This window comes from Spinacia oleracea, chromosome 6, assembly GCF_020520425.1.
Source record: "Spinacia oleracea cultivar Varoflay chromosome 6, BTI_SOV_V1, whole genome shotgun sequence".
NCBI classification, from domain to species: Eukaryota; Viridiplantae; Streptophyta; class Magnoliopsida; order Caryophyllales; family Amaranthaceae; genus Spinacia; species Spinacia oleracea.
Window position 1 is genome coordinate 109102561 of NC_079492.1, and position 24841 is coordinate 109127401.

At 37.9% G+C, this 24841-nt stretch overlaps 2 protein-coding genes across 2 annotated transcripts; both read right to left on the minus strand.

Moving 5' to 3' along the window:
- Positions 1–20709: 20709 nt before the first annotated feature.
- On the minus strand, positions 20710–21513 carry LOC110788742 (uncharacterized). Its single transcript, XM_021993386.1, has one exon. The coding sequence runs from the start codon at positions 21511–21513 to the stop codon at positions 20710–20712; it is 804 nt and encodes a 267-aa protein (XP_021849078.1).
- Positions 21514–22136: 623 nt separating this feature from the next.
- LOC110788743 (uncharacterized) lies at positions 22137–23450 on the minus strand. The gene has a single exon (XM_056832601.1). The coding sequence runs from the start codon at positions 23448–23450 to the stop codon at positions 22137–22139; it is 1314 nt and encodes a 437-aa protein (XP_056688579.1).
- Between the last annotated feature and the right edge of the window lie 1391 nt (positions 23451–24841).

Consider the following 24841-nt stretch of genomic DNA (forward strand, 5'->3'; position numbering starts at 1 on the left):
GAAGGAAGCAAAGTTTGAGTGGAATGACTAGCGTGAAGAGGCATTCCCAGCTTTGAAGACGCGATTGACAACCGCGCCGGTGTTAACCTTACCAGATGAGAGTGGTATCTATGATGTGTACAGTGATGCCTCTAAGAATGGCTTAGGGTGTGTATTGATGCAGAACGGGAAGGTGATTGCGTATGCATCAAGGCAGTTGAAACCATATGAATCCAATTACCCTTCCCATGACTTAGAGCTAGCCGCCATAGTGTTTGCATTAAAGATATGGAGACACTATCTGTATGGTGTGAAATGTAGGATATTCACGGATCATAAGAGTTTGAAATATATTTTCACACAGAAGAATTTGAATATGCGCCAACGAAGGTGGTTGGAATTGATCAAGGATTATGATCTGGATATTCAATACCATGAGGGAAAAGCCAATGTAGTCGCAGATGCCTTGATCAGGAAATCAAGTCATAGTGTGAATGCGTTAGTAGTTGCTAACGAGCTGTGCAAGGACATGCAGCGATTGAATCTAGAAATAGTGAATGGAGAATGTCTTGAGGGAATGATGAATGTCTTAACTATCCAACCGTCTGTATTTGATGAAAGCAGGGAGAATACGGCCAGAGATGTTAAGCTAGAGAGAATCAAGGAAAAGATTTTGCAAGGAAAGGAGATGGATTTTAAGATCCACGATGATGGAAGTTTGAGGTACAAATGACGATGGTGTGTGCCTCAAAAGTGCAAGATGGATGAATTTCTGGCAAGATGCTTGACTTGTCAGAAGGTTAAGATTGAGCATAGGATACCTCAAGGAAATGTCCAACTCTTAGAAATTCCGAGTTGGAAATGGGACTGTATCTCAATGGACTTCGTCACTTGTTTACCCAAGTCAAAAAGTGGAAACGACACCATTTGGGTAGTAGTAGATAGGTTGACTATGTCGGCAGTGTTCATACCAATGAAAGAAACCTGGAAAATGGAACAACTTGCCAAAGCTTACATCAAATATGTAGTAAGATTACATGGAGTTCCTAAGGATATCGTATCAGATAGGGATTCTAGGTTCCTTTCGAATTTCTGGAAGAGTGCACAGAAGAACTTTGGTACGACATTGAAAATGAGTACAGCATTCCATCCATCCACAGATGGACAAACCGAAAGGACTATCCAAACCTTAGAGGATATGCTAAGAGCTTGTGTGATAGATTTTCAAGGTGGATGGGAAGATAGCCTAGATCTAATCGAGTTTTCATACAATAATAGCTATCATGCTAGCATTGGAATGGCACCATTCGAAGCCTTATATGGGTGAAAATGAAAAAGTCCCTTATGTTGGAGTGACATCATTGAAACCGTTGTACTAGGTCCCCAAATGATAGAGGACCGATGAATCAGGTTAGGACTATTCAATCCAAATTCCAAGCCGCGCAAGATCGTCAAAAGAGTTATGCGGACTTGAAATGTATGGATGAAGAGTTCCAAATAGGTGACATAGTGTTGCTTAAGGTTTCACCAATGAAGGGTGTAATGAGATTTGGGAAGAAAGGAAAGCTAAGCCCAAAATACATAGGCCCATATGAGATCCTATAAAGGATAGGAAAAGTGGCATATAGATTAGCCTTACCCATGGACTTGCATAGAGTGCACAATGTGTTCCATGTATCTCAATTGAGAAAGTATGTCCCGGACAAGTCGCATGTACTGCAACCGGAGACCATGGAGTTAGACCAAAGTTTGACATTTGAGGAAAGACCTGTCAAAATCCTTGATAGCAAAGTGCGTAGTACACGGACTAAGGATGTTAATATTGTTAAAGTGTTGTGGTCTAACCAAGAATCTGAGGAAGCTACTTGGGAAGCGGATGAGGAAATGAGAAAGAAATATCCCGAGCTTTTCCCGAGGTTAGTTGAGTTACTGGGACGTAACTCGTTTTCTTTAAGGGGGTAGAGTGCGGTAGAATTTCACGTTTTTTACCTTATTTACCTAATTTTTCCCTTATGGTATGCCTAATTTAGTGTTTTCAGTGAAGTTTCACTCTACATTGTCATGTTGAATTACTTAAAGAGTACATCAACTAAAACTTTCTACAAAGAAAACGCACTAAAGTCTCAAGTCTAGATTTTTGAATTATGATTTTCGTAACTTCTTTTAAGGAGGGTAGAATGTAATACCTCGTATTTTTTCGTAATTTATAAATATATTTTTATTATATTTATAAGGATTTTTACGAATTTAATTGCATTTAATAGGAATTAAATGTATTTTATTTTTAAATAATTTAATTATTAATTATTTACGAAGACCGGATTTTTATTAAATAAATTCAACGAATTTATTTAATCGGGAATTGTTGGGTCATATTTTGAAAACGAATTTAATTTTAATCCAAGCCCATTCCAATTTCATGATCAAACCCAACAAGGCTTGCAAAGAGTTAATTCTAATTAAGCCCGTAAGCAAGCCCAACCTAAAACCCTAAAACCTAGCCCGGGAAGGAAAAACTATAAATACCCCCTTCCCTTCATTAATCCCCACTTAATTTTTCAGCAAACCCTCTCTCCTTCTTTTCGTCCACCCTTCCCTTCGGCCCCAAGGCAACGAGCGTTGCCTTTTGTAATACCACGTATTTTTATAGTAATTATAAATATATTTTATTATATTTATAAAGCATTTTTATGATTTTTAGAATTTATTTCGCATTTAAATATTACTAATGTATTTTAATTAATTAGAATATTTATTATTTTAATTAATTATGAAACGAATTTAATTTTCGAGTCGGGAAATTTAATGGAGTCGCAATTAATTTTAAAGGTTTGAGTTTTTAAATAAAAGTCCAACTCGTATTATTAAACGAGCCCAATCAAAAGAATTTAATTCTAAACACTAAAGTTAGCCCGATCATTTAATTGCTAAGCCCAATATCAAATTCCTAAGCTTAGCCCATTAGGGATTTGGGAGCCTATAAATAGGACTCCCCTCATTAAATGAACCCCCTTATTTTTCATTAAACCCTTCCTCCTTTTCTTGCCCAACACTCCTCTCTCTTTTCTCTCCCGTGTGCCCGGCTCCCTCACCCACACAGCACGAGCACGTTTCGTGCCTTGTGCTGCCGTGCCTTGTGTCTCTCGCACACCATCGCTGCCCCTTCCCCTCGTCACTCCTCTCCCCCTCGCGCAGCGCAGCACGCTAGTGCTGTTGCGCGCTGCTATTGTTTTTGTTGTGCGATGTTGTGCCGCTGCCCCTCTCTCCCAGCCACACACGCACACCCCTCACTCTCTTGCTCGCCCAGCCCCGCACACTTGTCCCTCTCGTTCCGCGCCCAGCGCGCACTGCTGCTGCCTTCGCTCTTCGTCCGCGCGCGCACACACAAATCTTGTGTGTGTGTGTGTGTGTGTGTGTGTGTGTGTGTGTGTGTGTGTGTGTGTGTGTGTGTGTGTGTGTGTGTGTGTGTGTGTGTTGTTTTTGTTCGTTCGTTCAATTTTTCGCCCAATCACATTCAATTCGTGATTGTTCCGTGCTATACGCCGGATTGGTATAATTCTCTTCTTCCTTACCTATTCTATTTCAATTCCGTATTTCAAATTATATTATTATTATTGTTTTGAATAATTAAAATGCTGGGAAACGGTTGTGAACACCGTATTGTGATGTTTTACATGTTTTGATTCTTGAGGCGTATTTTAATTATTAAACTATGAAATTTCAGATTCACTTATTTAATAAAAACTTGATTTTTATGGTGTTAAATTGATTTTATTGGAGAATTAAGGTTAGGGTTTTATCCTAGACCTAAAGGGTCAATTGATTAGCATAATTAGGTGATTGATTTAATTATGATAATCAATTATATTTTCAGATTTATAAAAAGGTTTAACGTGTCAATTTTTATTGATTTTAAGGGTGGAAAAAGTATGTTTTCATACTAGGGTGTAGTTTTTCAAATTGAGACGATTAATTTATTAAAGAACGATTAAATTCTAATTATCGTCAAGGTTTTATATTTCATAAAAGTTGCTGGAAATTTAATGAACATGAAAATAATGAAGGTTTCATTATTTTGATGATAGGAGGTGATTTCTAAGTGAGTGATCGTGTTTGCAAAGTGGCCCCTACGCTTAGATATTCAAGGTACGTACAAGTCTAGGGCGACCACATTATTTGTCAAGGGACATCTATACTAATATATTAAAAGGCGTTGGGAAAAATGTCTATGTGGCACGTAGTACTCTTCCTTTTGCGCCACATCATCCACTCAACAAATGATATGTCATATCATGGACAACCAAAAATCAATACGTACAATGAGGTTCGAACTCTAGACCTCAAGTGTGGAGGATATCTCTCATTACCATCTTAACCAACAACCATTTGTGGTTTATCTCTTCACATTAATTTATAAATGAATGTTAACATGAAGTTTACAACAACTAACCTTTTATGTGACTTTTTATTTTCTATTGACTATTTTGGAAAAAAATAATAATTAAAGAATTAGGACAACCATGGATAAACATGATGTCATAAGTCTCATAAGCATCAACTACAAAAATGCCTTGCATGACTGCATATGTCTAATTTGGTGTTTGTTAATTTTGAATCACTTATTTCCACTAGAAAATAAATTATACAAATTGTAAGATGATGCAATTGAAAAATTATTTCTCATGATAAATGACTTAGTGTGTTTGTGTAGTTGACGAACTTGATGAATGCTTTCACTTAATGTTATACATGTATCTTATCAAATATTTTGCTCAAGAAAAATCTAAAATTTTAACTATTCAATGTAGCAATCGGGACATCGCCCGAGCCACACACTAGTTACGTGATTATTTGTTGATATGAATCATATTACGTGAACTTGGTGAATTCATATTTGATTTGGTGAACAATCATGTGAATTATTATTATTATTGGAATTATTGATTTGTTGATTGAACAAGCATGTTGGGACTATTGTGAGTATGGATTTCATTGTCAATCATGTTGTTCAATATTTATGCATGTATGGTCTGTTTCACATGCAAGGGATGGATTACTTATTGTTATGCTATTGTACGGGATGTCTAGCATACTTTTGAGCCAATTATTCGTGCCTCGTTGCACTATTTATTTTACCACATGTGAAGGGTTCGCTCACGTAAGCTACCGCACATGTAGGGTTCAGTTGGGAATATTTTATATGAAATGAATTAGGATTTATCGTGCTAGGGCACCACCCTCATGTTAACAGGCATGACGTGGAATCTCACCTTTTGTGAGAAGGAACTTGGTAGTAAATCCACTACGTCTTGATTTATTGATCACAAGTCCTAAAGGATTAAAATGAGATTGTTTTGGTTGTTTTTTATTAAATGTATGTGGGTTTGAGTCTCGAGTTCGCTATTAATAAAATATTAATAAACGTAAAGTGCAACCAGAACAAGCTTTAAAACTCTTGGAACGTATATACCTCGAGTATGAACAATGGGGGGAGACTTGCCGGAAAACTCAATCTCCTACTAATCATACAAGACGTTGTTTCATTTTATTTATGCGCTAGAATTCCGTCGGTATAGCCCGACACTCGGTATGGTCTGATATTCATTATATTATTTATTATGGTGTTTGGTGGGCTCCCAACACCCTTCCTTCTATGGAAATTTCTTTCGTGCCGTTCGAAGCATATTCTAATTAAATTGTGAGTCAAGAGTCGAGTCAAGAGTCGAGTCTTGTATTCATAATTTGTTTGTTATTTATTAAATGGCTTTTGCATGTGGATTAGTACTTTAGCGAGTGATGCATGTTTATAATTTTCTTTCACTCTTGTCTTGTAAGTACTCAGCTTTTGCTGACTACGTGATTTATGTCTCTTGGTCATGGCCTTTGCCTTAATGACGCTATGATGATCCATCATTGCACTTGCATTGTTGGGGAATAGATTTAATTTAGCAGGTTGGCAGAACAAAGTACGATCGAAATCATGTAGCTTAAGATGGTTGAGAGTTGCATTCTTTTGTGCTTTGGAAACTATTTTAATATTTTAATCTCGTATTGCCTTCGTGGTTTGAATTATACTTTAATCATGTTTTGAGTTTGTTGGATTTTTAATACTTTGGTTATGGGCCGTTATGGTTCCAATTTGTAGGAGGCCTCAATTATTATTTATGTTGGTTTGAAAGTTAGTTATCATTAAATTCCGCTGCGTAATTCTGGTACTAGCCTTAACCGTTATCACGGTGGCGGTAATACTTTAGTAATTCCTTTATTTTAAGTTGGAAAATAGTTTTATAAAAGCAAGGAATTATTAGGGTGTTACACCTTTGCTCGCTGTCAGCCCGGTCTCGTGTGCTGCCCCTGTGCGCGCACCGTGCCTTCCGTGCCTGCCTCACACACAAACTCCCTCGCTCATTCTCTCACTCTCGTGCACTCACCGCCGCAGCCCAGCACGCACACGCTGTGCGTTGCTGCTGCATGTGCCGAGCTCTCGTCGCGCCCAGCCCTCGCCTGCCCGCAGTGCACCGAGTGATGCTGCCTCGTGCCGCTGCTGTGTGCTGCTGCTACTTCAACGTCGTTGCCCCACACGCAACACATCAATTGTTGCGTGTGTTTGTTGTTGTTGTTGTTAATCTCCATTTCGTTTTAAATTATTTAATTACGATTATTTAATTGTTTTGGATTATCTAAATTGTTGGGAACGGTTATGAACACCGTGTTTTAATATTTCGTATTTGAATTGATAAGATTGATTTTAATTCAAAAGAATTATAATTTTCAGATTTAATGGTTAATTAAAGTGTCAATTTTTAAGGTCAAAAATGGTTTTATTAATGACCTAGTAGTAGGATTTTAATTTCGATTGTGCAAGCGATTGATTCACATAATTTAATGACGATTTAAATTATGGGAATCAACTTAAATTTTCAGATTCATTATAAATCTTAAAGTGTTGATTTTTAATGATTTTTTAAGGCCAAAAGTCAATGTTTTTATGCTAGGACTTGAGTTGACTGTTTGAGACTATTAAATTAACGAATAACGATTAATTTCTCAATAAACCAAGAGTTTTAGATTCTTAAATAGTTGCTGGAAATTTAGTAAACATGAATAATAATTAAGTTTCTCCTTTGTGTTTATAGGAGTTGATTTCTAGTTTGAGTAGTGATTCGCACAGTGGCCCCCGTACTTAGGTATTCCAGGTACGTACAAGACTAGGGTGACCACCCATCCCATGAGAACTTTATGGAAGTATATTGATTGTGAATCATGTGAACTTAAGTGTTGTGAATTCATGTTTGATGTGTAAACAAGCATGTGAGAATTGTTACTGAATCTATGTGAATGAGCATGTTATGGATTGATTAATGCTTTATAGATTCTATTGAACTATCATGTTATGGACTTTTATAATCGTTGAGTTATGTCAAGCATGTTGTTCAAATTGGTATGCATGTATGAGTGTTTCGCATGCAAGTTATTATGATTATGCTATTGTACGGGATGTCTAGCATACAATGAGCCTACTGAATATTGCCTCAGTGCATCGTTTATTCTACCGCAAGTGTAGAATACATTTAAAGAGTTTGTGTGAATTGAACTAAGGAATATTCGTGCTAAGGGCACATCCCGCATGTTAAAAAGGACAATGATGGGTCATCTCAATAGTGTTTTGAGATGGAACTATGGAATAAATTCACTTGAGTCCTATGTTTGATCACAAGTCCTAAAAGATTAAAATGAAGTGTCATTGTTTAAGTATTCATGTGTGTAATTGTGGAATTACTTGTGAGTTGTGTCTTTGGGTTGAATCATGAACTTAACATACTAAGTAACGTAAAGTGTAACCCGAATGAGCTTCAAAACTCTTGGAACGTATATACCTCGAGTATGAACAATGGGGGGAGTCGTGTCGGAGAAACTCGTACTTGTTGAATGATACAAGACGTTGTTTCATTCTTTTGGTTATTAGCTTATAAAATGCGCAGGAATTCCGTCGGTATGGCCCGACTGTCGGTAGAAATCCCGACTCTATTTTATTTGGTGTTTGGTGGGCTCCCAACACCCTCAGTTTCCCTCAGTGGGCTTGTTTTCCTCAGTAAGTTTTGTTATTATATTTTACCCGTTCGAAGCTAAATTCTTATTAATCAATGAGTTAAGAGTCGTGTCAAGTCTTGAGTATGTCTTCATGACTAATTTTTTTTATTTGAATGGCTTTTGCATGTGGATTATATTTATTGTTGAGTGAAGCATGTTAGACTAGGATTTCATTCTAGCTTGTTCGTACTCAGCTTTTGCTGACTTCGTGCTTCATGTCTTTCAGTCATGGCCTTCGCCTTAATGACCCTATGATGATCCATCATTCCACTTGCATTGTTGGGGAGTAGCTTTCAATAAGCAGGTTGGTAGAAATAACTTGCGGAAAAGTTATCATGGGAATAGTGATGAGAGACTATTTCATCTTTCGCATTTATAAACTCTATTTCTGAATTATAGTCATGACTACTATTATTACTACTACTTTAATTATTAAACTATAAGTTAATGGATTTTCTAAACTATTTAATGTCGGTTTTGGGCCTTGATGGTTCCAAGTTGTTTTATGACCATTAACTATTTAATATGTTTGAAAGTTAGTTAATTTCCGCTGCGTAATTCTGGTAAATAGCCTTAGCCGTTATCATGGTGGCGGTAATATCTTGGTAAGTATTTTATATTAGTGGGAAAAAGGTAATTATAAATATAAGGAATTACCATGGTGTTACAATTTTGCGACGGGGATAACAACCCAACAAATTAAGACGGGAACAACCGTTGCAAATGTCTTTTACGGCGGGATTTTCCATTAACGACAACCCCTTTGATGACGGGTTCGCGACGGAAAATCTCGTCGTTAATCAACAAATTATTGACCTTTAGCGACGGGATTTCCCGTCGTTAATAGTACAATTTCTTGTAGTGTATGCATACTGAATTATGCTAATTGACTATGTGGCAATTAATTTGGATTCCTAGCGTTTATGGTTTTTCCGCATGAATTATATTGTTCATAACCTTACAGGCGGACCCAACTCAATACCGTAGTCTGGTAGGTGCTCTTCAGTACCTTACGTTTACTCGCCCTGACATTTCCTATGCGGTCCTACAGGTGTGTCTTTTTATGCATGATCCATAACGGGAATCTCATTTGTATGCATTAAAGCGCATCCTACTTTATATTCAGGGCACCATTTGTAACACCCTAAAAATTCCTTGCTTTTTATAAAACATTTTCCGACTTAAAACACAGGAATTACCAAGATATTACCGCCACCGTGATAACGGCTAAGGCTATTTACCAGAATTACGCAGTGGAATTAACTAACTTTCAAAACACATTAAATAAATAGTTAATGGTCATTAAAACAAGTTGGAACCGTTGAGGCCCAAATCCTAAGTATTAAACCATTTGAAATCCATTAACTGAAAATAGTAGTCATGACTTTAAATAAAATAGAGTTTATAAATTACGGAAGATTAAACTCTCAACACGAATCCCATGATAACTTCTCCCGCAAGTTATCTCTACAAACCTGCTTTATTGAAAATCTACTCCCCAACAACGCAAATGCAATTGATGGATCATCATAGGGTCGTTAAGGCAAAGGCCATGACCATAAGACATGAAGCACGAAGTCAGCAAAAGCTTAGTACGAACAAGCTGGAATAACATTTTATCCTAACATGCTTCACTCGACAAATTAAATAATCCACATGCAAAAGCCATATAATAAACAAACAATCATGGAGACAAGACTCAACACTTGACGCGACTCTTGACCCACAGATTAATAAAAAGTAGCTCCGAACGGGTAAAGTAAAGTATCCTCAAAAGGAAAGAAAGGGCCGGTGATGGGAGCCAACCATACACCAAAATAAGTCGGGCTACTACCGACAGTCGGGCCATACCGATAGGAATTCCAATGCACAACGGCATAAAGGAGAATGAAACAACGTCTTGTATCATTCTAGGAGTACAAGTTTTCCAGCAAGACTCCCCCCATTGTTCATACTCAAGGTATATACGTTCCAAGAGTTTTGAAGCTCTTTGGGTTACACTTTACGTTAATTAGTATATTATGTTCAAGGCGACTCAAGACTCTACTCAAGACACAACATACGAACAATTAAACAATTCAACAATGACTCTTCATTATTTTACTTCTTTAGGACTTGTGATCAAACATAGACTCAAGTGAAATTACTCCCATTGTTCCTTCTCAAAAACACTATTTGAGATAACCCGACATTGCCTATTAACAAGCGGGGTGTGCCCTTAGCACGAATTGTCCTTAATTCAATTCACATAGACTCTCTAACATATTCTACCCCTTTGGTAGAATATATATTGCTCACTGGCAATATTCGACTGGCTCAATAATTATGCTAGACATCCTGTTCTATAGCATAATAATAATAACAACTTGCATGCGCAATACTCATACATGCAAACCAACATGAACAACATGCTTGACATAATTCAACGATTATAAAAGTCCATAACATGATAGTTCAATAGAATCTAGAAAGCATAATTCAATTCATACCATGCTCGTTCACATAGATTCAATAATAATAACATGCTCGTTCTCAACAATAAACATGAATTCATAATAACATATTCATTCCCAATCATCAAACATGAATTCATAACAACACATAATTTCACATGATTCGCATTCAATACACTTCATAAAGTCCTCAAGGGATGGGTGGTCACCCTAATCTTGTACGTACCTGGAATACCTAAGTACGGGGGCCACTGTGCGAATCACGACTCACTAGAAATCAACTCCTATAAACAAAATAAGAGAACTAAATTATTATCCATGTTTACTAAATTTCCAGCAACTATTCAAGATTCTAAAACTCTTAGTTTAATTAAAAATCAATCGTTAATCGTTAATTTAATAGTCTCAAATAGTCAACTCAAGTCCTAACATAAAAACATTGATTTTTTGCTTTAAAACCCTTAAAAACCAACTTTTTAATGCTTATAAACAATCTGAAAATTTAAGTTGATTCCCATAATTTAAATTGTCATTAAAATATGTGAATCGATTGCTTAATTAATTTGAAAACAAAACCCTAACAATAGTTTACTCCAAAACATGTTTTGACTTCAAAAATCAACACTTTATAAACTTCTTAAATCTGAAAATTATAAATTCAATCATCAAAACCAATCTCTTTAATTAAAACACAATACTAACCCAATACGGTGTTCATAACCGTTTTAATTAATTTAAACAACCCAAATTATTAAATAATCATAATATTTAAACAATTTAAAAACTGAAATTAAAGTTTAAAAAGTATACAATTGATTATCACCAATCAACAACACACACACACACAACAATTGATGTGTTGTGTGTGTGGGGCGTCAGGCAACAACACAACAGCACGCACCGCAGCACGCAAGCTCTTAGCATATCCTCTAAGGTTTGAATAGTTCTTTCGGTTTGTCCATCTGTGGCTGGGTGGAACGTTGTACTCATTTTCAATGTGGTACCAAAGTTCTTCTGCACACTCTTCCAGAAATTCGAAAGGAACCTAGAATCTCTATCTGATACGATATCCTTAGGAACTCCATGTAATCTCACTACATGCTTGATGTAATCTTTGGCAAGTTGTTCCATTTTCCAGGCCTCTTTCATTGGTATGAACACTACCGACTTAGTCAACCAATCCACCACTACCCAAATGGTGTCATTTCCACTTTTTGACTTGGGTAAACAAGTGACAAAGTCCATTGGGATACAGTCCCACTTCCAACCCGGAATCTCTAAAGGTTGGACCTTTCCCTGAGGTCTCCTATGCTCAATCTTAACTTTCTGACAAGTCAAGCACCTTGCCACGAATTAAACCACTTCATTCTTCATTCTTGGCCACCAATGGACCTTTTTCAGATCCTTATACAGCTTTTCACCTCCCGTGTGAACAGAATATGATGTATTGTGACCTTCTCTCATCAACGTTTCCTTTAGATCACTACACTTTTGAGGCACGCACCATCGTCCTTTGTACCTCAAACTTCCATCATCGTGGATCTTTAAATCCATCTTCTTTCCTTGCGAAATCTTTTCCTTGATCCGCTCTAACTTAACATCCCCAACCTGATTCTCCCTGATTTCATCAAATACCGACGGCTGGATGGTTAAGGAATTCATCATTCCCTCAAGATGTTCACCACTCACTATTTCTAGATTCAATCTCTGCATGTCCTTACACAGCTCGTTAGCAAGTACTAACGCATTCACACTATGACTTGATTTCCTGCTCAAGGCATCTGCAACTACATTGGCTTTTCCCTCATGGTATTGAATATCTAGATCATAATCCTTGATTAATTCCAACCACCTTCGTTGGCGCATATTCAAATCCTTCTGCGTGAAAATGTATTTCAAACTCTTATGATCCGTGAATATCCTACATTTCACACCATACAGATAGTGTCTCCATATCTTTAATGCAAACACTATGGCGGCTAACTCTAAATCATGGGTAGGGTAATTGGATTCATATGGCTTCAACTACCTCGATGCATACGCAATCACTTTCCCGTTCTGCATCAACACACACCCTAAACCATTCTTAGAGGCATCACTATATACATCATAAGTACCGCTCTCATCCGGAAAAGTCAACACCGGCGCGTTGTTAATCGTGTCTTTAAAGCTTGGAACGCCTCCTCACACTAGTCATTCCACTCAAAATTCGCCTCTTTCTTCGTCAAGGTTGTCATTGGTTTGGCGATTCTAGAAAAGTCTTGCACAAAGCGTCTATAATAACCCGCTAAACCAAGAAAACTCCGAATATCGATGATACTCTTAGGTGTAGGCCACTCACTAACGGCTTTTATCTTTGCAAGATCCACTGCAACTCCTTCCTTGGATACAAAATGTCCTAAGAACGCAACTCTTTCCAGCCAGAATTCACACTTCGAGAATTTGGCATACAAATGGTTGTCTCTCAAGGTACTCAACACTGACCTTAAGTGTTCCGCATGATCCTCCTCATTCTTGGAGTAGACCAGAATATCATCTATGAAAACCACTACAAACTTGTCCAAGAATGCATGGAATACTCGGTTCATTAAGTCCATAAAGATTGCAGGTGCATTGGTTAACCGAAAAGGCATAACTGTGAACTCATAATGACCGTATCTAATCATAAATGCAGTCTTGGGTATATCGTGCTCTGCGATTCTCAACTGATGATAACCTGACCTCAACTCAATCTTTGAAAAAATTCTCGCTCCTTTTAATTGGTCAAATAGATCATTTATCCTAGGCAAAGGATACTTATTCTTGATTGTGACCTTATTGAGTTCCCTGTAGTCTATACAGAGTCTCATACTTCCGTCGTTCTTCTTCACAAACAAGACTGGCGCTCCCCAAGGCGATGCACTGGGTCTGATATAACATTTCTCTAGCAATTCCTCAAGTTGACCTTTTAACTCACTCATTTCTGCTGGAGCCATCCGGTATGGGGCTTTCGAGATAGGTGAAGTTTCGGGTGCTAAATCTATGGTAAAATCGATTGATCGATTGGGCGGCATTCCCGGGATCTCTTCCGGAAACACTTCTAGGAATTCACTCACCACTGCAATATCCCCTGCTTGCTCTTTCATCACATGGTCTAGGTCTCTTAGGTTGCATAAGAAAACAGGGTTCCCTTTGTGTATTAACTTCACGAGTTCCATTGCCGTGACGATTCCTACACTCCTAGGCTTCCCAAAACCTTGATATGATACAACCTTTCCTAGACTAGACTTCAAATGAATCTTCTGCTTTTCATAGTCGATCTTAGCTTTGAACATGGCCAACCAGTCCATTCACAAAATCACATCTAAATCTCCTAACTCAAACTCAATTAGGCTAGAAAAGAATATGGTCTTGGCTATGGTTAACGGTACATTCCTATGGATCTTAGTGCATTTCACAATTTCACCGGTTGGTATCACTATGGGTACTTCAATCTCTTCAGGTTCTTTCAATCCTAACTTCTCCAAGATACCCTTTGATATAAATGAATAAGTCGCACCAGAATCAAATAGTACTAAAATGGAGTTAATAGAAAAAGTACCAGCTATGATGTCAGACGAGTTTTCGGCTTTCTGCCTAGTGATCACATTCAGCTTTCCTTGGGCAACTCCCTTGTTATAGCCACCTCCATTGGAATTTCCATTGGCATTTCGGTTCCCATTCTGCTGATAGTTCCCTCCAGGCTTTCCATTACCCTGGCCATTATTGCCATTGCTACCATTCTGGCTACCCCTTTGGTTGCCACCATTGTTCCCTCCATTCTGGTTCTGGTTATTTCGATTGTTGTTCTGGCGGTTGCCTTGGTTGACTTGGTTGGGTTTCCCATTCTTGGCCCAACACTCAAATTCTCTATGGCCTAGCTTCTCACAAAACCTACAGACAACTTGGTTTCCATTACAGTCTCGACCTGGGTGATTAGTATGGCAACGTCTACACTCATAGACTCTCGTTCCATTCCCTCTAGAATTATTCTTATCTCCATTGTTATTGTGGAAATTGTTCATGTTTCCACCCTGGTTTCCCTTGAACTGGAAATGGTTGTTTCCCTTGTTTTTCTTAAAGTTCCCCTGATTCTGCTGACCACCACCTTAGTTTTGGTTACCAACATCCTTCCTCTTTTCACCAATTCCATTCTTCCTTTGCTGAAGGCCATACAAATGGGCAACTTTTTGATGAGCGACATTTTTGTCGCTCTTAGCCTAGGATTTTATGTTAGTTTTTATGCCTTTTTTATAGTCTTTATAGCTTTTTGTCTGAGATTTATAAGTTTTGTTCCATCTTGTGCTTTATAGGTGATCTTTATGAAAAATGATGGAAAACAAGTGAATTTGAGCCAAAACAGGGCTTGTGCGGTCGAGTGGCGTTTTGTACGCCCGAATAGAGCAGTGCAAATGGACTTAAGGAATTTCCAGTTTTGTGCGATCGAATGCCCTCTGTTGTTCGGTCGCACAGAATGGATTTCTAAGACAGAATGTCCCAAAATTGGAAAACAACCGCACAAGGCCTGATGTTCGACAGCACAGCATTTGTTCGACCGCACACCTTTTTGAGTTCGACCGAACAAAAGTTGTGCGCCTGATTAGTTCTTCTTGTTCGACCAAATAGTGCTGCAAAGGAGACTTGAGCCAAAGAAACCCCATTCGACCGAACAGGATTTTACGTTCGGTCGCACAGGACGAAGGAAATGATCTTCGTTGTCTTCGCTCGTACAGGACTGCATTTGGTCGAACAAAGTCATTTACGTTCGGTCGCACAGTGGGTACGTGCGACCGAATCGCTGCGCGGGCTGCTATTCTTCGAACTTTGGCTTCTATTTGAGGAAACTTATAAATAGATTTTTCGATTTATTTTGTAGAGAGTATAATTTTAGTTGATAATTGGAGATTCTAAAAGTAGATTTTCATCAATTCTAGAGAGAGAAACTCTCCTCCATTCAAGCTTCAATTTGTAATCCTTCTTAACTCTTCTTCAATTTTGCAATTTAATTCTTAGTTTCTTAATTCTTGCTCTTGCTTTGTTGTTGATTGTTCTTCAATTCCTTAATTTCTTGAATTCTTGATTTCATTGATTGAAGTTACTTTGATTCTCAATTCCTAGTTGGTTGTGCAATTGAATTCTTAAATTCTCTTCTCTTACTCCTTCAATTTCATGCTTGCTAGCTTAGAATTAATGGATTGCTTAATTTCTAGAATGACTAGTGAGTAGAATTAGGTTAGGGAAAGGGGAGAATCTAGGGGCTTAATTAGGGGAAATTGTTGATTGATTGTTAGTTGATTCATGTGATTAAATATGATTTGATGATAGGATATCCATGCTAGTTGAGTGGTAGTTGCAAATGCTATTCGATTAGAGTCACGTGGAACCATAGGATAGGTTTGGCAAGAGATTGTGGGCCTATCTTGTGTGATCAAATGACGGTGCTTATTATATGTTAGTTAGTTTAATCTAGGATTAGGCGAAAGCTCTTCCGTGGATTAGACGCTTAGCGTTCCCTATCCGAGAGGTGGCGGGTTCGTCTTTAGATGCCATTTGCCTAATCACCATTTTGTTGCATGATCACCATTGCTAAATAGTTGAATTCATTTCCCCCGGTTTCCCTAGCCTATCCCCGACTCCCTAACGTTTCCCTTTCTTGATTCAATTTAGCATAATTCTTCGTTTTTAGATTCTTAAAAGTGACAATTCAAAACCAAATCCTTGTTCGAACTAGATTGACTTTCAAACTCATTAACCACCGTTGCTTTGGGACGATCCCTTTGCTTACCGCTAGCCGGTAGTTGAGTGGTTTTATAAATATTGTTTGCATAGGTTGTTTTCTATCAACGACGGAAAATACACCTATCACTTTTCCATATAGGGTGTCAAGAGATGTAAAGGTCTCTCCAGCAAGCATCAGTTGCAAGTCCATAGTCAATCCACTCTCAAATCTCTGAGCTCTAAGCTCCTCCGTTGCCACTACTTCCGGTGCAAATCTAGACAGCTCTATAAACTTAGAATAGTACTCTGTCACAGACATACCATCCATTTTAAACTCAATGAACTCTTGGGCTTTCTGCTTCTTCATGTATGGTGGGTAAAACTTGTTCCTTAAGGCTACCTTGAATGACTCCCATCCAAATCCAGGTGTAGCTCTCAAAGCATTCTCACACCTCTGCCACCACAGATCAGCTTCTCCCCTAAGGTAATAAACAACACTATTAACCCTAAGGTCTTCCGGGCAATTGACAGCTACGATAAGCTTATCGAACTCCCTTAGCCAGTTCTCAAGTACAGTTGGGTCTATTTCCCCTTGACACAAAGGAGGCTTGCTTTTGGCCACCTTCTTAAACATCTCACCAGCTGGATCAACTCTCTGGTTATTCCTATTCTGTGCTAAGTTCTGCACTACTTCAGCTAGTTGCCTAACCACATCGGCAATTCCTTGGGTAGTCATTTCCCTTCTCCTGAATAAAACAAAAGACTAACTTTAACAACTGAGTTTGGACACTGCCTTGCTAAAATATTGCACTAACTAGTCATACAATTATTACACATACATGGAAATTTCGGACCCTAAGCAAGATAGGCGCCTATTATGGGCCGCTTTCTCTCTTAGTCCGCATCACAAAGTTCAAGTGGTGAAAATTGAACCACCTTGCAAGCACAATTTCATTGAAGAAATACATGAAATTATTTTGCGATAATCGCTCAAAGAGAACATAAACTTAGAATTAAGGGTAAAAGAAAGGATTCTAAATTTTTATTGCTTCAATGGAAAGAATAATACATCCTTTGGATTGTTCTTTATTCGGAAACCACAAAACTGAACTACTAAAACCATAAATAGTAGTTTACTACTTTATTACTTCACTAAAATTTAAGCACTGGCTATTACATTAGAAGAGTCTTTAAAATGCTACTCTACTATCCGACCACCTCTACAAACTGGTGAAGAGTGCTCATGGTCTTCAAAGTCATCAAAGTCTTCCTCTGGATCAGACTCATACTCCATATCCTCATTATTCTGTTGTAGCACACTGTTCACTTCATCATTGTTGGTTTCAGGCTCAATTTCTGTATCACTGGAGATCTCCATAGTAGGTTCAGGAATGATAGGATTAGGGTTCTCAATCTCAACAACATCATCATCGCTATCCTCAGCCATCTGAGTCTCTGTATCATGATCTAATCCTGTAAGGTTGACGTTCTCCACTGTCTTACCATCATCAAAACATTCCTCCGCAAGCTCTATAATCGTAGTCATAATCTCCAAATCATATCTCCATCTACCATCTGGAGTACCATACTTGTAGTAATTAGGAATGCCATTTTCCATATGCATATCACGAAATCGGTTCTTAAGCTCTATGTATGGGTTCTTGGAAGGTAAGAAATGAATAACCATCTCTGCCATAACATCTTTCTTCCTTAGTTCAGGTAGGTTCTTTACTGTAGCAAAATAGTTGCAAGCAAATTCGATCTTCTTCACATAAATGTGTGGGGTTTCACAATCTAGCTTCTCTAGGTTTCCTAGATTTGCGTACTTTGAAATCAACATCTTAATCCTGAAAGTTAACAACTACAAAGTCTTACTAAAGTGTTCCAAAAACAAAGTAAGTTCGTTGAGCCATACAATTTCAATGCACAAGTACATACTTAATCATGAATCCTGATGCAGTTAATCACATAAAGCAAAACAAGACATGATCAAACTTTAATTAAAAGATCACATAATCAAGGCATAATCACACAAACACTTGATTAGAAAAGCATACTTAAATCAAACATACTTAGTCTAATTGTACCCTTCTTATTCTACCCTTTCCTCACTTAGAGTAAATAAAAAAATTCGAAATTAATTTAAATAAATAACATCAAATATATGCGAAATTATTAATAATTAAAATCGAAAATTTAAAATAATTAATCGAATAATTTTATTAATTAATTCGATTATTTTCGAAAATAATTAGAAAGAAATAAATAATTGATTAATTAATTATTCCGAAAAAAAATCATTTTTTTTTTGAAAAATCCGAAATTATTTCGGAATTAAAATAATTAATTCAAAATAAAAAAAATCAATAATTAAAATGATTTTCAAATTCTTGAAATAACTGGTATTTGGCTTTTCAAAATTTTGAGTACTCAAAAACAACATTTTAACTTTAGGAAAATAATTTTCGAAAATCCTAAAGTTCCGCAATCGTAGTTTAAGGATTTACCACTTTGCACTATTAATTAATGCAAAGCAGCTCTCAAACTAGAGCTCTGCAAATACCACTTTGTAACACCCTAATAATTCCTTGCTTTTTATAAAACATTTTCCGACGTAAAACACAGGAATTACCAAGATATTACCGCCACCGTGATAATGGCTAAGGCTATTTACCAGAATTACGCAGTGGAATTAACTAACTTTCAAAACACATTAAAAAAATAGTTAATGGTCATTAAAACAAGTTGGAACCGTTGAGGCCCAAATCCAAAGTATTAAACCATTTGAAATCCATTAACTGAAAATAGTAGTCATGACTTTAAATAAAATAGAGTTTATAAATTACGGAAGATTAAACTCTCAACACGAATCCCATGATAACTTCTCCCGCAAGTTATCTCTACAAACCTGCTTTATTGAAAATCCACTCCCCAACAACGCAAATGCAATTGATGGATCATCATAGGGTCGTTAAGGCAAAGGCCATGACCAGAAGACTTGAAGCACGAAGTCAGCAAAAGCTGAGTACGAACAAGCTGGAATAACATTTTATCCTAACATGCTTCACTCGACAAATTAAATAATCCACATGCAAAAGCCATATAATAAACAAACAATCATGGAGACAAGACTCGACACTTGACGCGACTCTTGACCCACAGATTAATAAAAAGTAGCTTCGAACGGGTAAAGTAAAGTATCCTCAAAAGGAAAGAAAGGGCCGGTGATGGGAGCCAACCATACACCAAAATAAGTCGGGCTACTACCGACAGTCGGGCCATACCGACAGAAATTCCAATGCACAACGGCATAAAAGAGAATGAAACAACGTCTTGTATCATTCTAGGAGTACAAGTTTTCCGGAAAGACTCCCCCCATTGTTCATACTCAAGGTATATACGTTCCAAGAGTTTTGAAGCTCTTTGGGTTACACTTTACGTTAATTAGTATATTATGTTCAAGGCGACTCAAGACTCTACTCAAGACACAACATACGAACAATTAAACAATTCAACAATGACTCTTCATTATTTTACTTCTTTAGGACTTGTGATCAAACATAGACTCAAGTGAAATTACTCCCATTGTTCCTTCTCAAAAACACTGTTTGAGATAACCCGACATTGCCTATTAACAAGAGGGGTGTGCCCTTAGCACGAATTTTCCTTAATTCAATTCACATAGACTCTCTAACATATTCTACCCCTTTGGTAGAATATATATTGCTCACTGGCAATATTCGACTGGCTCAATAATTATGCTAGACATCCTGTACTATAGCATAATAATAATAACAACTTGCATGCGCAATACTCATACATGCAAACCAACTTGAACAACATGCTTGACATAATTCAACGATTATAAAAGTCCATAACATGATAGTTCAATAGAATCTAGAAAGCATAATTCAATTCATAACATGCTCGTTCACATAGATTCAATAATAATAACATGCTCGTTCTCAACAATAAACATGAATTCATAATAACATATTCATTCCCAATCATCAAACATGAATTCATAACAACACATAAGTTCACATGATTCGCATTCAATACACTTCATAATGTCCTCAAGGGATGGGTGGTCACCCTAGTCTTGTACGTACCTGGAATACCTAAGTACGGGGGCCACTGTGCGAATCACGAGTCACTAGAAATCAACTCCTATAACCAAAATAAGAGAACTAAATTATTATCCATGTTTACTAAATTTCCAGCAACTATTCAAGATTCTAAAACTCTTAGTTTAATTAAAAATCAATCGTTAATCGTTAATTTAATAGTCTCAAATAGTCAAATCAAGTCCTAACATAAAAACATTGACTTTTTAGCTTTTTTTTTGGCAATTAAAGTGAATTTATTACCAAAAGGAGAAATAGGCAAAGCCTTTACAAACTAACCTCAAAGCCAAGAAAGCCAAAATAGACAAAGCTAAAAGCAACCCCTACCTACAGCTTAACTTAGTTAACAAATCACTAAGGTCAGTAGGAGCTCTAGCAGCCACTCTAAATACAACCTCTCTAAACAAGACAACAGCTTCTTTACAATGGTTGTTGAACAATTTATTATTTCTATTAAGCCACAGAGTGTAGGTACATTCTGAGAAGAACATGAGCAGCAGTTTATGTCTTCCACTTCCTCTCTTGCTACTTTTGATCATCCATTGTATCTCTTCTGTAAAACCAGTAGCAGGCCTGCTAAAATGAAGAAGAGCTAGCACCTTCTGCCACACTTGACTAGAAATAGAACATTTGAAGAAAAGGTGATCCACAGTCTCCTCAGCTGATCCACACATCAAACAGGAGTTAACATTAACTATTTTCCACTGCAGCAGCCTGTCAAGAGTGGGCATTCTATTCCACAGAGCCATCCAAAGCACAAACAGACTCTTAGGTGTGGCTTTGTTATTGCACACAATTCTTCTCCATGAAACCTTGTTATGGACACCATTCAATTTCTGATACATGAGCTTAATGGAGAAAGCTCCATTCTTGACAACTGCCTGCCATCCCCCAACAGACTCAATAAGGTGCCAACAGCCAAAGATTTTCTTAAGGGACCAAGACATGGTACTTGGACATTTGAAACCAGCAACATCCCTGCCTCTCATATAATAACTATCCACCCACCTCACCCATAGTTTGTCTTTTTTATTGGTGATGGCCCACAGTAACTTGCACACTGCTGCTTTGTTCCACACTTCCATATTCTTAATGTTCCATCCACCAGCACACCTAGGGAGACACATAGTTTGCCAAGAGACAATAGCTTTCTTGGAGGGTGAAATATCACCTGTCTAGAGGAAGATTCTGCAGTAGCCCTGAATCTCTTTGATCACTCTTTTAGGCAAAACAAACAGCTGGCACCAATAAGGCTGCAAGCTAAGCAGAATAGTCTTCACTAACTGCAGCCTGCCAGCATATTAAAGGTATCTAGAGGTCCAGGATTTAGCTCTAGCAAGCACTCTCTCAACAAGGGGCTTACATTGAGCATAGGACAACTTCTTTGTAGCCAAAGGCACCCCCAAGTATCTAAAAGGGAAATCACCAGCAGGAATTCCTAAAGCATTAAGAATTTGCATATGAACTTCACTAGTAACACCCCCCATATAAATGTTGCTCTTATCTAAATTGGCCTCAAGACCAGAAGCTTTAGACTAGAGTTGGAACTTCTGAAACATCATGGTTGCTGAAGTTACATCACCTCTGCAGAATAACAGAAGATCATCTGCAAACATCGGATGGGTTACATCTAGCCTCTCACATTTGGGATGGAAGTTAAAATCTGGATCAAGCTTTAAATGTTGCATGTGTCTAGTCAGATATTCCATTCCAAGGGCAAACAGGAAAGGAGACCGGGGATCACCCTGTCTCAAGCCCTTTTTAGCAAGAAAAGGAACACAAGGCTTGCCATTAAGTAGAACACTATAAGAGACAGAAGAGAGGCAAGAAAAGATCCACTCAAGGAACAAGGTAGGGAAACCCATTTCTGAATATCACTGGGTTTCACCAGTTTGTTATCATTGACATCATACAAAGATGAAATTCTATTAATCCTGTGTCTTTCTTTCACTGCTGCAAAAAAGAATTTATTGTTGGAATCACCATTGTGCAACCACTGTAGCCTTGCCTTCTGCTTCAGAGTTGTATCTTCAATTTCTAACCATTTTCGAAGCTTAATAGAACAAGTTTGTTCCATAATCAAGAGAGGACCATCAGATGGTAACAATTTGAGCTGGTCTTGGATGCCATCAAGCTCTAGTCTACTTTGATCAATCTTCTCCTGAATACCCTTAAACTCCTTACAATGAAGGAGCTTGAGCTTGTGTCTAATCAGTTTAAATCTATGCCACACTGAGAACATGACATTACCAGGAGGAGTTTCCTTCCAACATTGTTCCACTATATCCATGAAATCTGGATGATCAACTAAGTAGTTGAAAATTTTAAAAGGCCTGCCACCCTTGTTATCATCAGCAAGACAATTAATGAGAACAGGACAATGATCAGAAATACCAGCATTCAAGTACTCAGTGCAAACCAAGCTCTTTTTATCCATCCACTCCACATTTCCAAGACATCTATCTATTCTACTTGTTGTCTTGGTGCCATCCCCACCTTTGTGCCAAGAAAAAACATGACCAGTGCTCTTTAATTCAGTGAGAACATACTTATCCACAAATTCCCCAAAATCCTTAATCTCAGCCAAAGTGACAGCTGTTCCATTAATTCTATCCTGAACTGCTAGGATAGTGTTAAAATCACCAGATAACATCCAAGGCCAGCTACCAACTTTAGAGTTTACATTCCCCAATTCCCTCCAAAGTGCTCTCCTAGTATCTATGGTGTGAAGCCCATAAATTGCTGTAAAAAAGAACTCAAAGTCCCCATGAATATTAGGAACTGAACAATGAATGAATTGCTCATCCACTTGCTCAATTGTAAGAGATACAGAATCAGGATTCCACCCTAGCCAAATTCTTCCTTTGTCACTACAGCTATAATTGTTAGCCCAACACCACTTGCTACCAAACTTATCCATTATTACTTGAGACTTCCTACTTTTAACCCTAGTTTCCAGAATTGCCATAACTTTAATATTGTAAGTATGAAGGAGTTTTTTTACCTCAGTGACTTTAGAGGGGTCATTGAGCCCTCTAATGTTCCATGTGCAGATACTAACCATTATTGAACAGGTGGTGGATCAGGTTCCTCCTCCTGAATCACCTCAATTGTGTGCACCTCCTCCTCATCAGATACCTCCTCATCCAACACACTGAAATGGTTATCAGTAGTAGCTGGAACTCCCCTATTCCTTGTCTTTTTTGTAGCTACTCTCCACTCAGCATCAGTTCCAAAGTGAGCAACTTCCATGTTAGAGTGCAGAGGTGTGGTCATCTGAGCAACAGGGGCAACTACTGGTTGTTTTGGGACCCACACCTTCTTCACTGGTGTATCTTTCTTTTTTTCTTGCACTTGCTTATGCACCAAAGTGGCAAAATCATGTCCTGGCATCTGACACTTATGATAATAAGATGGTTTCCAGTCATAAGTCACAGCTTGTTTAAACTCCTTACCATCTGCATCCTCAATATAAACATGATCAGGCAGGGTGATAGTGACATCCATTTCCACTAACACTCGAGCAAATGAAACTCTCTGTTGTCTAGAAGTACAATCATCAGCACAGAGGGGGACTCCTAGCAAACTTGCAGTTCTACTCAAGGAATCACTGCTCCAACAATTCAAAGGTAAGTTAGGAAGTCTAACCCACAGTGGAATAACTCTCAGTACCTCCTCATAGAATTTAAACCCAGTTGCCCATGGTTTCAAAATGATAGGTTTACTGAAAAAAGTGTAAGGCCCTCCACCAATGATCATATCCCTGTCTCCAATAGAAGAGAAATGCTGGATAAAATACCCATCATCATGTAAAAACACAGTTGGGGGTTCAACCTGGTTCCAATTAGCTGCAACAAATCGTTTAACAGAGGCTATTGTGGGGGTATCACCTACCACATACATCACTAATGAGGAATTCCATTTCTCAGTCAGTTTGTCTACTTCTTCTTTCTGCATCTGAGCCAATTTTCTACCATTCTTAACTACAGGTGAAACAAACTGTAGAGAAGCTCCTTTACCTGTCAATGGTGAGCGATGAAACAAGCTAGACCATGATTTTCTTGCGCAGGCAGTGCAACAGGAGGGGGTACACCAGAAGCATCAGATCTACCCAGCCCTGAATTCCTTCCTGCAACTGTTTCCTCCAATCTTCTAGATAGATCATGAACCCTTGCAGCCACATTCACAGATCGAATCCCTACTCTTTCAGTATTTCAGGATTGCTGCACCAGCAAACCCTCATTGTCATTTCTCTGATTCTGGGGAGAAGGGAGACCCAACACTCTATGATAGTCCTCAATAGTGTTACGAAGCTCAACTGAAATGGGGCCTGCACTATGATGAACTAATGGAGACTGAATCATCACCATTGATGGTTCCTGCAAATTTGGAGTAGCCAACAAACCCTGGTTCTGAGATCTTAAATTCCCCTCTTTTATGCTATTAGAAGTGTTA

Excerpts from the sequence above, each read along its gene's own strand:
- LOC110788742 (XM_021993386.1), bottom strand. The coding sequence starts at position 21,513 with ATGTGTCTCCCTAGGTGTGCTGGTGGATGGAACATTAAGAATATGGAA.
- LOC110788743 (XM_056832601.1), bottom strand. The coding sequence starts at position 23,450 with ATGGTTAGTATCTGCACATGGAACATTAGAGGGCTCAATGACCCCTCT.